This window comes from Tachysurus fulvidraco, chromosome 7, assembly GCF_022655615.1.
Source record: "Tachysurus fulvidraco isolate hzauxx_2018 chromosome 7, HZAU_PFXX_2.0, whole genome shotgun sequence".
Taxonomy (NCBI): domain Eukaryota; kingdom Metazoa; phylum Chordata; class Actinopteri; order Siluriformes; family Bagridae; genus Tachysurus; species Tachysurus fulvidraco.
Window position 1 is genome coordinate 7,552,384 of NC_062524.1, and position 14,093 is coordinate 7,566,476.

The following is a 14,093-nucleotide window of genomic DNA, read 5'->3' on the forward strand; positions in this document are numbered from 1 at the left end:
GGATTACACAAAGACACTGTGCTTCCTTCTAAAAATGATGGAGTACCCAGGAGAGATAAAGAATTAAAGATTATACAATACAAAGTCTACCAGACAGTTTTGTTATGTGAGGTTTGACTACAGTCAGGGCTATTTATGGAAAGTTTGGATGTGATAAAGTGGTTTTCTCTCCCACCAACGGATGAGGCTTCACAGCTCTGTTGCTTTTAGCTTGAAACCTGGAAAACAATGCAAATTACTTGCTATTGTATAAATGTAAATTAACTATTAGTATCATATATCCTATGAATACCATATCATTGGGCTATAGGACACATGTCTGACAAATTACACTATATATATATATATATATATATTATATATATAAGGTGTAAGACGTACAGTAGGAACCGCTTTTGTCATTCTACATTATTAATTAATGTCAAAGTGACATAAATATGCAAAAAGCCTCCCACTAATATCAATCATTACTATTGATTAGTATTGATATTTGCACAATTTAGGTGCCAATTACACTGCGTAATTCTAAAAACATTAACCATAGAAACCTTTTTAATAGCTGAGGCTTGCACTTGGAATTTGTATAGGGTTGAAAGTAATAAGGTTGAACTGGCAGGGTTTTATAATATATTTTTTTATGGATGATTTCAATCAATCAATCAATCAATCAATCAATCAATCAATCAATCAATCAATCAATCAATCAATCAATCAATCAATCAATCAATCAATCAGCCAAATAAAAACTCTGTCATTAATTTTGCAAACTGAATTAAACGCACTGAACATATACATATATAATTATACCTATGACTGTTTGATTAAAGTTTAAATGTCAGTGTTGAAACCTTTACTATGTAGCACTGTTGTACAGCATTAATATTTCATAGAGTTCAGGAGCAAGCATTATTTTCCACTTGACTGCATTGCTTCCTACGTGCACCAGATTGTCGAGTTTACTCCTGAGTTTGAATTACTGTGTCCATGTGGGTTTTATTCAGGTATTTCTGCACCTACTCTAAACACTTCTGGAATGGCAATGCTAAATTGCTCCTAGTCGTGAATGAAATTGCCTTGTAAAGTACTGCAAAGTGCATGTTCCTTTGATAGGCTTCGGGTCCACCAACCCTGACCAGGACAAAGTTGTCACTGACGATGGATGACTGAACAAACGAACCAACAAACAAATACACGAACGAACTGTTATTTGACTCAAATTTTCCAGAAGCACACTGAAGTACATAGTCAGTTATGATATTATCATGTAATTTAGTACACTGGGAACTTTATAAATGTTGATTTATTTTTCTGACGGTTGTTTTATACAGTACGTAAGTGTCATGTAGATTCACACACATAACACACTCCACCGTTATAATCTTGAAACTACACAGACATAAAAGTTAAGTAAGTTAAGAGAAACCCTTCATCATTTTGGTTACCACAGATTTCAGTGACACCATGCAGCGTTTAAGCATTTTTTAAATTTTTTGATTCTATTTTAATGCCTCAGTATATGAGACAAATCACAACACCATCTGTAGAACGTGGTAGAGGAGAAAAGACACTGGTCGCAGTAGATCAAAACATATGCTGGAGTGATGTGAACGGGATGTTAATCAGAACAGCAGCATGAAGCCTGTAAACCTGCTGTTTGTGCACCATGCAGACCACTGAACCGACAGACCTCATGCTGCCTCTCTCTTTTTCTCCTTCTTTTTTCAATCCAGAAAGGTTTATTTAGTTACAGTATTGTCAGCGCATCATGAAGAGAACAAGAATTCCCAATAAGAGATTGGAGACATGCCAGTTAACTGAAAAAAAAATGTTTTGTCTGATTTTGTCTTACACCTAAACATCCTCTCAGACGCATCATCATGATGTCAGTTCTTCCACCCCCTGCTTCCTTCTCTGACTAATCCCATTTTTTTTCTCAAAGGCCAGATTCTCTGTTAGGATCAGCTTCACTCCTCATTCCCTCCCTGTTTCTTTATGTCTGCATTTGTTTTCCTCCCCACTAGGATGATATATATATATATATATATATATATATATATATATATATATATATATATATATATATATATATATATATATATATATATATATATATAACTATAACTGTAGAGATTGTTCAGATGTCTTGAGGCATTGTTGACTGTGACTCCTACTGTGACCCATCCTTTATGACTGATCATCAGTCTATCCCTAGAGCCATAAGTGTAGTCAGTGATGGCTGCTTGTGATAGACGGTTGGGCTATCAATAGCTCAATGATGAAACTGTTAGAATTGAGTAATGCATTATATTTGAAGGTCTTATTGATGGCATCTGTGTAGATGACAAAAAGAAATTCTTTATTTATGTCTTTCAAAGACAGTCCACCCATTTATACCAGCTGCCCTGAGTATAGTTTACACACGCCTCAGAGGTGAAGCTAAACTTGACCCGGTGTGTGGAAGTGTGCAAAATTTCCAATTGTAACTATTCAGGTTACTTCTCTCAGTGGGTGATCCCTCCTAAACTGAAAGCTTAAGAAAGTGTTGCTTAATTGAATAAGTTGTGAACCTTCTGCCTGCGATCAATGCAGCAGCTCCAGACATCAGCAGGTGGAACCTTGGCAGACCGTCAAAAGATTGCCTGTGATTGCATGTTTGGACTGTTTTGTCCTTGGACCTGTGCTAGCTCTTTTATATCTTCCACCCTCCCTCTCTACCTAATTAGTCCTTGGCTATAGCGTTAATGGTGTCCGCGATTAGACTTGATTTATTCTTCTGTGTCGGAATAAATAGAGACTCAGCAGCCGCGGATTTGTATGCACACAGGGTAGCTAGAGAGCTACAGTTCTAAAGGAAGAAAGAGCGTTTCTAAAATTGGTGCTAGAAGAATAAAGGACAAAGGATTTTGTGTGTCTGTCTCCACAAAGCTAGGGCTAAACAGCATGTGCTTTGTGCTTTGTGTGCGAGAGGCTCAAGCTGTCACTGGGTGCCTCGTCACTCCCCTCTGTGTTTTGGCGAAGGTCTGTTCTCTCTCTCTCTCTCTCTCTCTCTCTCTCTCTCTCTCTCTCTCTCTCTCTCTCTCTCTCTCTCTCTCTCTCTCTCTCTCTCTGTCTCTCTCTCTCTGTACAGTGCAGTTCTGTCTTCTTTTAACAATAGAAGATCACAGACTTCAGGCAAAATATCTGTCCCTCTTTTGGTCGAATAACCAGTTAGCAGTTTGAAGGAACAGATTTACTTTTGTCTGTTCGTATTTTTGTGAACGTGTGCAATTTTACATGTTTCAAACAGATGCAATTGATTTAGATTTGCACATAAAACATGGCTTCACATTCAATTTCACTGAAATATGCTGTTTTCTTCGCTTCAATGGATCCTCTTCTCAAGTGGAAAATCTCAGCAGATAGTATAGATTTGTATCTGCTGTAATCATAAAGACTGTCCTGTGATCATTCCAGTACACTTATCTAAAATATACAACACCATTTCAACACACTTACAGTAATACTGTTTTACTTTATAATATAAAAAGGGATGATTAATAATCTGAATAACCAATGTTTCTAAGAGGAGGACGAGTTCCTTTTTTCTTGTTCCAAGTCTGTTTTCTCTCAAGCTTTCTTCCTCATGTCATGTCTGGTGTTTTTCTTTGACTCTGGGAGCTAAATATAAATCTACATCTGAAATCCGGGTTTGTTACAAAGCCTAGTGTAAAATACCAATAGAAATCAAAGTGAATTTAAATCTCACAATGCCATAATTGTCAGTGGCTAAAAATCCAAAAACAGAACTTGTTCTGCTGCTTGGTTGAAAGAAAAGAACTCTTTCTTAGCGTTCTTTAATTTCTTCAGAATTATAGACGCTAATTATTGCCTTACAGTTTATTATTGTTATCGCCGCTTTAAGTCAGTCGTTTTTTCATTTTTCTTTCAAGGAAAAAAACCTGAGTACAGACTGATTCCTATCATCAATTTGTTGAAAAGACAGATTGCAAAATTAGGTCCTTTTAGATTTCTTAGTCTGTTGCTTCTGTAGCTTGTCTGTTTCGCCTACAAAACCTTTCTGGATGCTTACATAAATGCTAACACTGTATACTTCCCTACCGTTTAAGTTGTTTACAGTACTGTAGTTTGAGTATAAATATAAAGTATAAAAAATTGAGTATAAATATAATATTTTCTGAAAGGGTCAGACTTTATATAAGAGTAACCAAATAAATAATAAATGCCATTTGTATGTGTTAGAAAGTGTGTATGAACAGTGAACGAGTGATTTTCCCTAGATAAAATCGCTTCTGTATAATTCTTGCTTTTTTTTTCCTGTATGCACTTCGGTCTGTGTGGGATGTTCGATTATGTTTTTACAATCTCAATGACCTCGCAAGCGAATACGTTGAGCTTAATTGAGCTCATTTAATTTCATTGTTTTTTTAAATAGCTGTCCACTTAGCATGTATATGATCATATATTTTTATTTTTAAGAACAAGAAAGCAATTTTTGAAAGGTGAAAATAATTGTTTGCAAGGCTTTGTGTTCATTTATTCAGTGAGTCAGAGCTTGGTATTGAATGTGTAATTCCAAAACCATTTTCACTGCTGCGACACACACATACACACACACCCACACTCACACACACACGCATGCACACACTTCATCTTCATCTACCATTCTTTTCTCCCCTACACCAATGATTTATAGTAGTATGAAATGTTGGTGGAGAGATATTGAAGTGAACACACTAGTGTTTACTGGATGAGATTGACAGTACAAACATGTCCATACTTATTCTATGATTAATGTGTTGACGTCCCTTTTGGCATGAGTTCTGCATTAGAAAAGGCGTGCCATAGACTTTGGGCTCCCAAATGTGATGCTTTTATATTGCTTTGCTATTTTAATGCTGCAAATGAATCTGAAATGGTAAAAAAATGTTGTTTTGTTTTTTTCAAAATGTCAAATTCAGTGAATCATAACACTAAATATAACCTGTCAATGTTTGCCTGTCTACTTACTTCTACATGATGATGAAGTAAAAACACAAGGTATGAAGAAATTATGGCATTTTATAGAGCTACATAGAGTGAAACAGAGCTTTGACAAGCAACATATGAATTTACATCTGAGATTTTACTGTATACTGGCTTGCATGATTCCTCCGACCAGTTGTACTGTATATAGCACGTGGTCTGACGTTTCTTCAGTACTGCACTCACAACTTTATATTTCTCCAGTAATTCAGTCAGATTTATTGTTTAATGCACATGAAAGAAAATAGAGGAAAACCATTTGTTCTTTATATTCTTGCATTTACCACATCTCATCAGTTGTAGAAGCTTTTACACTTTACTACTATCATTTCTCAAAAGGAACCAAATGTTACCAAATGTAAATAGAAAACAAACCGTCACTTGCTATGCTTAATGTAGTGCTGGAGTAGTAATAAATCATGGGAACAGGAATGATAGGAGTCGTGAACTAATGAGATAAAAATGGTCGGGTTTAAGCTCGGGTTGTTTTCATATAGCCCAGTATAAGACAGTCTAAGGTAAAAGGGTAAATGATGGTGGTAAATCTGTGGTTCACATTATACGGTAGTGCCATAAAGTTGTGCCAAGGGCCGTCATAGTGTCATGTTTGAACCCACAAGGAAAGCCTCTAACTGCTTAGTTATTTGATCAGATTGAATTCTACATCGCTTTTAAGTCCTAACACATAAAAGTGTCTATGCCTTATCCACCCCTGCAGTTTAATGAAGCTGAAAAGGATGCCTGCAAGGAATGCACTGTGCGTTGTGGAGAATAAGCCTTTTTTGATGTTGCACGACATCCCAAATGAGGCATATAATGCCCTTTCGTAAAAAGGGAAGATAACCCTCTGCTTAGTACAGATAAATGTAAATCTGAGATTTTTTTTTGTTCATGAGAATTACGATGTCCTCCATAACAAAATATAACATTGACAACATCTCTTTTCCTGTAGAACGCCTTGTGGTGGAAGATCAATCCTTCACTTCCTTCCTTACGTTTCCAATATGCCTCATTTGCTGCATGCTGACAAGAAAATTTGTCCAACCACAATGGAAGCAGAAAAAATGCTTTGAAGAGGCCTTTTTGTGGAGATTTTTTTTTACCTTTCGGCTTTTGTGAAGAATACCTACGGGGATTCCAGAAAATAAACCCTCAGATCTCTGTCATTACCCCCAAGCTGTTTGATCTCCATGGTTGAAAATCAGTCCAGCATGGGTCAGTTTGTAAGGGCCAGAAAGCACTGCATTCTGACCTCAGTGTATGGTGTGTGCTCTCGAAAAAGAAAAGCGGATCTGTTTTATGAAAGCTTTGCCTTCCCAGGTAGGCCTTTGAGATGAGGATGAGACCAGAACTTGTGATGATGGATGGATGGATGATATATCTAGAGATCACCGGTCAGAAGGCTTGTACTAGAATTGCTTCATTTTGCTTTTCGTCCTACGCTGTCTGTTTTAGCAGAAGATTCCTGAAAGATGGCAGTGCCAAATGAAAACAGCCACTGTGAAAATGTTAACCGTGCAAAGATTTTACTGCTCTTTACAATGTGGCTGAAAAAAGACACAGTCTGAAAAGCAGAACAGACTGTAGGGTGACTTTTGGCAGGGGAGACTAGTGTGATACAGCCATGTGGGATGCTTAATTTTCAGGTGCGCATATGACAGCTATTCAGACATGCCAGCCAGGTCTTCCCATGTGGGAGCCTTGTAACACCTATGAACCATGTGCCATAAGCTTCTAAATCTGTGTGTCTTTTCCTATCATGTGCATTCACTTAGACATGGACAGAGAAGAGAGGATGCAGCGGGAAAAATCTCATTACCAATTTGGAAATGATTTTGCACAGATCTTTTTTCTTGGCATGCAGGGATACACACTACGGGAAATCTCTAACCCTGTGGCTGTCAGCAATGGGAGGCTGTTCTGATAGCTGCTAAGCAAAAGAAATAAATTGTATCTGTGAATAAGACACAGGCTTTACCGGTACAAGGCTTAACTTAACATTTGCAAATGGTGACCTTTCATCCAATTTACACAGGCCTTTGAAATGTGTTGGATGATTAAACAGAATACACGATAGAGATTGTAATTGAGATTGCCGTGTAGATGGGAGACAAGCAAAGGAGAAAAGCAGAAAAACAATACAAGACAAAAACATGTTTAACTTCTGAATGATTGTTAGTTCCTGGATTTCTAATAAGATTACAAACAGCTATCGATTTTTTTTGCTCTGGGTGTGACAATTATATAGCTTACATAAGTATGCAAATGGAAGCCCATCACTATATAAAATAATAATACTGAATGAATAATTGAGTAATGAATAATTGCCTATTTCATTAACACAAAGTTGTAAATCTATCAGCAAACATATAATTGTTACCTCTGGCACTAAAAGACAGGACGGACATGCAGAATACCCTTACTGGGGTCAAATTACTAAAAATACAATCCATGGTCCATAGTGGGAGAAAAAGCTTAAAAATCTCCAAAAAAAAAAAAAAAATTCACGAGAATAATTTCACAAGCTGGGGGCACGGTGGCTTAGTGGTTAGCACGTTCGCCTCACACCTCCAGGGTTGGGGGTTCGATTCCCGCCTTCGCCTTGTATGTGTGGAGTTTGCATGTTCTCCCCGTGCCTCGGGGGTTTCCTCCGGGTACTCCGGTTTCCTCCGCCGGTTCAAAGACATGCATGGTAGGTTGATTGGCATCTCTAAAATGTGTGTGAGTGTGTGAGTGAATGAGAGTGTGTGTGCCCTGCGATGGGTTGGCACTCCATCCAGTGTGTATCCTGCCTTGATGCTCGATGACGCCTGAGATAGGCACAGGCTCCCTGTGACCCGAGAAGTTAGGATAAGCGGTAGAAAATGAATGAATGAATGAATGAATTTCACAAGCTAAATTAATTTATAAGAAGTGCCATGAACAAAAAACAACCACAGTGGCAGCAATAGCATTTTAACTCTCACCCTTCTGATTTACCTACTGAGCTACCAATGATTACAGTGTGTTCTTCTATCGCCAGCTCCGTTAAAAGAAAATATATACATTTTGTGAAAGGAATATTGATCTTCAATTAGTTCTGTCGAATCATATCCTGTTCTCTCAAAGGCTTTTATATTTTAAAATGATTTTTTAATAAACCAACAATGCCACAATTGGGTAAATACAATGAATGAATCACTTCCAGCTTATGTTCCTGTTCTTGTATATTTTTCTCCCCTTGGCATCTCTTTCCAATGGATGACAGAACCTGATTATAGTGTACCCTTCCCTGGTGTCCTGTGTCCTGTGGATAACCATGACACCCTGTGACACCCTCATAAATTACCCAGGGTGCCTGCTAAGGCTCAGAGTGAAAAGGATGCCGCTCTCCTGGAAAAGGGGAATTAACATGTTACAGCACTAAACACATCTCCTATGGTTTAGGACCTTTACAAAAGTGTTTACACTACGTTAATTTACTCTCTAACACTATGTCTGTACTCAAGAACCAAATCTTAATTTCTCTGGATTAGGATGTAGCAAGCTTTGGGAATTAAATAGGTGGAAATGGAAGGCCACATGATTGTTGTAGTCAGCAGCATACTGTATGTCTAGTTTGTTGCAGAGAAGTATAAAAAAGTTTGACCCATTTCTTCTTATTTCAGTGATGAAGCTGTGTGTATAGGCAATTGGGGATGGACCTGCACTGTTTCTACCTTTTGGTCCAGGTTCTCGAGGTTACCATTGATCTTTATTGACCGCACGGCTGCAGATTCAGCTGCAGGCTAATTCTATCCATTGCTTCTTCTGCTGACATTTTTATTTCCTTGCCTCACCTTTATCGAGTAGGGCCATAAAGCAAGCCTTCAAAGAGCTTCTGTCTTCCCTGGCCCTTGGTAAATCACTCTCCAGCCCATGCACTTTAAACTGTAGGTACATGAGTACTGAGTTAGGAGACTCGTGGAGTCCTCCAAAGGCCAGGCAACTACATTGATGTTTAATTTTTAAGAAAAGGCTTTACAACAAGCACTCAGGAAGACAACAACGTCAAACACAATCAGCCATGTTGAAACTATATATATATATATATATATAAAACTATAAAGAAAAATAAATTGCTGGGATATTGTCAATAGTATAAGAACGGATTTTCCTTTTAAGCTGCAAAAGCTGTTTCAAAAAAAATAAATAAATAAATCCAGATGTGTCTAGCAGACAATGTGAATGCAGACCTTTTGGCACCAGAATGAAGGTAGTGAATTTTTAAGAACGCTGGAGAGAATGGTGGACTATGAAAAAGGTTCTTCTTCTTTTTTTTTTTTAGCTTATACTGACCCACTTTCCTGAAGCATCTCTTTAGTCACATCTCATTTTGTTTTGTGTACACAGCTTTTTTCTGCCAAACCCATCAGCAGTGGCAATCATTTACTGTCCATCATTCCTGATACACTTACCTTTATAGCATTCCTGGGAATAGAGGAATATTGATTTAGGAAATGATCATTCTATTTGTTGCTAGGTCATGTGTGCAGTTCCTAGTGGATATGTTGTTTTAAGTACTGTACATGTATATTAATGTCATTAATTGAACTCTTTAAATGAGGAGCTTTCAAATTATTTGAGCCTTCTGTAAGACAGGAGAGACTCAGCCATTTAAATGCTGTGCATCATCAGGAGAATTAAATACACATCAGCATACCTTATTAACAGTGCTTTGTGAGTAACTATTGAGTCAGTAAAGTGATTTATGTCCCAGCATGTTATATATGCATGATATGTTAAAATGTCACTTGTAATGCATACTAAATGTACAGATATTATAATAAAAAAGAATAACAAAACTGTAAAGATATTAGAACTGTACATAACCTTTCAGCCTATTTTGTCATTTCTGACAGGGCCCTGGGGCAGGTGTATGGGCAATGACTGCGGTCCAGGTGGGAGCCAGAGCAGAGCAGTGTGGTGTGCCCACTCTGAGGGCTGGACTACTCTTCATACCAACTGTCCACAGAGCGAACGGCCTGATAACCAACAAACCTGTTTCCGTGTCTGTGACTGGCACAAGGAACTGTATGACTGGCAGCTGGGGGCATGGAACGAGTGTGTTCCTGTCTCCCTGCGCAACCCTGCAGTAACACGGCCAGCAGTGTGCACACGGGGTGAGGAAGGCATCCAGACCCGTGAGGTGGCCTGTGTCCAGAAGAGTAACAGTGCACCTGCAGATGATACCATCTGTGAATACTTTGAGCCCAAGCCGAGGTTGGAGCAGGCCTGTCTCATTCCATGCCCACAGGATTGTGTTGTCTCTGAGTTTTCTCCATGGAGCTCATGTTCTAAAACATGTGGTATTGGCTTGCAGAACCGAATAAGGTCTGTCCTAGCTCCACCTCTATTTGGGGGCTCGGCTTGCCCCAATCTTACCGAATTCCAAACCTGTCAAGAAGAAGAATGTGAGGGTGAGGAGAGTATGTACAGCCTCAGGGTAGGATCCTGGGGGTACTGCACTATGCCCCCATCACGCCAGGCCAGGCAAGTAGATGAAGCCCAATCTGAAGTACCTGACCAACCCAAAAGACCAGAAAGACCTGATCGAATCAAACGACCTGACAGACCCAAACGTAAGGATCGGCCAAATCGCCTAGATCGACCCAAACGTAAGGACCAGCCAAATCGTCAAGACAGACCAAAACGCCCAGATAGACAAAAACATCCCGATAGACCAAATCGAAAAGACAGACAAAATCGCCGTGACAGGCCAAATCAACAAGACAAAAACCAAGCAAGGCAAGAACGACAAGCGAAAAGGCGTAAGAACAAAGAGCTGAAAAGAGCTAAAGGGGAACGAGTGAGGGACAGAGTCCGAGTGAAGGACCCAGAAACTCGAGAGCTCATTAAGAAGAAGAGGACGAGGAACCGGCAGAATCGACAGGGTGGAAAGTTCTGGGACCTGCAAGTGGGCTACCAAACCAGGGATGTGACATGTGTGCACAAGAATGGGACCACAGGAGAACTGAGGTTAGTCTCATTCAAGTCTTTTTTTTTTCAAGTCAATCCAGAAGTGGGCTGAAAATCAATAAAATTAGACTGTAGGTGCACATAACACCAGCTAAATTTGCAACAACATATGGCATTTATAATCTTTATTTGTTTTTTAATAAAAATAATAATAATAATAATAATAATAATAATAATAATAATAATAATAATAATAATAATAATAATAAAATGGCATAATGAATAAAAATAAAAATAATGAATGAATATTATTTTAGATCAATATTGAAAATTGAGTAAAGCATTATTGTCTTACTTTACCTTAACATCTGAAATATTATGTGGTGGAACTGCTGTATTAGTCAAATAAGAAAATACAGAGTGTAGAATTAAAAGTAAACTATACCTGCATGTGGCTTTAACATTCAAAATCAACAACCCCAGAATTTGAATCGGGTAATTAAAACACAGCGGGAAGTGAAATTCTGCCGCTCATGATTCTCTTAGGGCCTGCTGAGAGGAACACAGTCTTAATCATTCTATGGAAAATTGGGTTTGATATCTGTTAATTAAAATTTATATGAAAGTCATGGCTGATGCATATCTAACATCACTTACAGAAAAAAATCCCGAGAGAAATTCATATAAAGAATTTAGGTCAGAGTTTAAACAGCAGTACAATTTTGTGTCATCGGTTTAATAAGGTTCAGTGATTATATAACATGCACTAGAGAGACTCAAGTGTGTAAACACACATGTTTTATTTGAGCAAATCCAATAATCGTAATTGTAATCTGTAGCTTAGACCAAAACACTAACTGGTACGGTCATGAAAGCAATATTCATAAACGATAGAACACAGACAGTAACATGAAACATAGAAATATAAACCGGTAAACAAAGATCAATATTGTAAAAAAAAAACAAAAAAAACTGCTTTTACTTAAAGACAAACAAACAGGAGGGAAGAAATTGAAAATGAAATTACAGGCTGAACTGAGAACAGGCGCACACATTAGGTAACAGACCAATGAGAGGACAGAGGAAGGGTCAAGAATATAAAGGCACATAATGTGAACACAGAGTAAACAGAACTCAAAACAAAACATAAAAAGAAAGCTTATCATGCAGGGAAATGCACTGCATGCTGAGAGAGGGGATTTGTGACATTTTATTTGATTCCAACATGGAGTTGATTATATTATAGGAATTTTATCACTCACCACTTTCCAGCAATGTTCAGTACTATACAGTGGTAATGGGAATAGATGTGATGAAAACAGCAAATGCACTGCAGCTATTCTGTAAAAGGTATCATTTGATTCAATTTACCTTGTTAGCAATCTATGAGATAACAGGCACAATGACATTGAAGGGTTTTTTGGTAATGACATTTTAAAAGTTTTGGGACCGGATTTTTTTTTTTTTTTTTTGAGAAGACACAATAGATGAATTAAGTATGTAGTAAGAGTGTCCGAGAATGGGGGAGTCTTCACGATAAAATATAGCCCCAAGTGCAGGGATAACGTAAAAAGTGGGTTTAGTAGGGAAAATAACAAAAAGCTGAAAACAGTGGGAACAGAAAACACAGAATCAACAACACACCAAAGACAAGGAAGAAGAGACAGCAAACAAGAGACAAGGACTCAGCAAATAAAAGACAACAGGATTAACCCTTGTATGTTGTTCGGGTCTGTGGGACCCGTATTCATAAACATCAATAGTTTTGAAAAACTTTGCTTCCTTGTAAATTTGTTGATTTTTTCCCACTCATAACTTGATTAAATTTGATTTGAAAAACAAGTAGCACTTTAATTAAAAAATGTGATGCAATAAAGGTAAAGAGAAAATATTAACCATATATGCTGTTCATATTGCTTGTAATTGGGATGAAGTAAACGTCTGTAGAGTATTTTAACAAAAAACTTTTGATTGTGTTGAATTAAAAACCCAAAAATGCAGCGTGTCCACCAGACCCACGAACACTGGCTGAGTAACAAAAATACGAACAACATACAAGGGTTAAATAAGGGAGAAACACAAGGAAGAGGTTGGGATAACGCGTGAACATAAAACAAAAACAAAGACATGGTTATCTTAACACAGTTATCTTCTATAATCTTAGTATTATAAAGAAATAAGACACAGTTGGAAAATGTAGTGGTAATGTTTATGCTCTTCTCTCCTACTGCAGTCTTTGTGATCAGCAAACCCTTCCAGTTACATACCAGGCCTGTGTCATGACCAAGGACTGTGAGGTGACTGAGTGGTCTGATTGGTCATCCTGCTCAAAAGAATGCTACGACCTGAACGGACCTAATGGTCAGCGTACACGCACTCGCCGCGTTCAGCAGTTCAATGTGGCCGGAGGAGCCGAGTGTCCCATTCTGGAAGAATCTGAGCCATGTTCTCCTCAGGGCGATGGAGTTCCACCATGTGTGGCGTAAGTAATGCAGGCTTTCTCATTTCTGCAGTGGAAAAGCACCTGCCATTTGTCTATATGTGAGTTTCTTCAGATACAGTAACTGCTACTCTCCAGCAATTTCAAGCATTCCTTTTGAAATTGACATTGATTTAAGTCAACTTTTGCAGTTACACCATAAACACATTGTCCTCCCAGTAGGATTATTGATGTAATGGCATGCTGAGGTGTGTGTTTGGTGCTGTATTAACAGCTAAAGGCAGTTTGGCCTGGTGTTAACAGTGGGGAGAGTAATAATAAGCCTCTCTTCATGCCTGTCATCTGTTTGGGGGGATTCTTTTGCAGATTGTGTGTGAGGAAAAACACAGACGGAAGAGCTGATGGAAGGGTTGGGGAGGGGAGTCACGACCAGCGTGCTGGCATGCTGCCAATATGGAAGGGGGAGGTGATGAATGGGGAGTGTCGGAGAGGACAGGCGATATGGTGTCTAATCTGATCTCCACCACAGATGGGCCAGTCCATGCTCTATCACTCACTGTCTCTATGGGAAAGGAGTGTGTGTCACTCAGAATTAGCCCCAGCTGGTCCGAACTCAATCAGTTGTGCCATATAGGCATGAGGACTGTCCTCCTCTGACCCTGTGTGTGATTTCAATACTGCTTATTACACTTAT

General features: G+C 38.4%; 1 protein-coding gene across 1 annotated transcript in view; it reads left to right on the forward strand.

The window, feature by feature from the left end:
* The window catches only part of thsd7aa (thrombospondin, type I, domain containing 7Aa), a 98,310-nt gene that overhangs the window by 27,588 nt on the left and 56,629 nt on the right, over positions 1-14,093 (forward strand). Inside the window, exons 2-3 of the mRNA XM_027133900.2 lie at positions 9,903-11,019; positions 13,193-13,441. Of these exons, the coding sequence (XP_026989701.1) occupies positions 9,903-11,019; positions 13,193-13,441 (1,366 nt within the window). The remainder of the gene's footprint in view (positions 1-9,902; positions 11,020-13,192; positions 13,442-14,093) is intronic.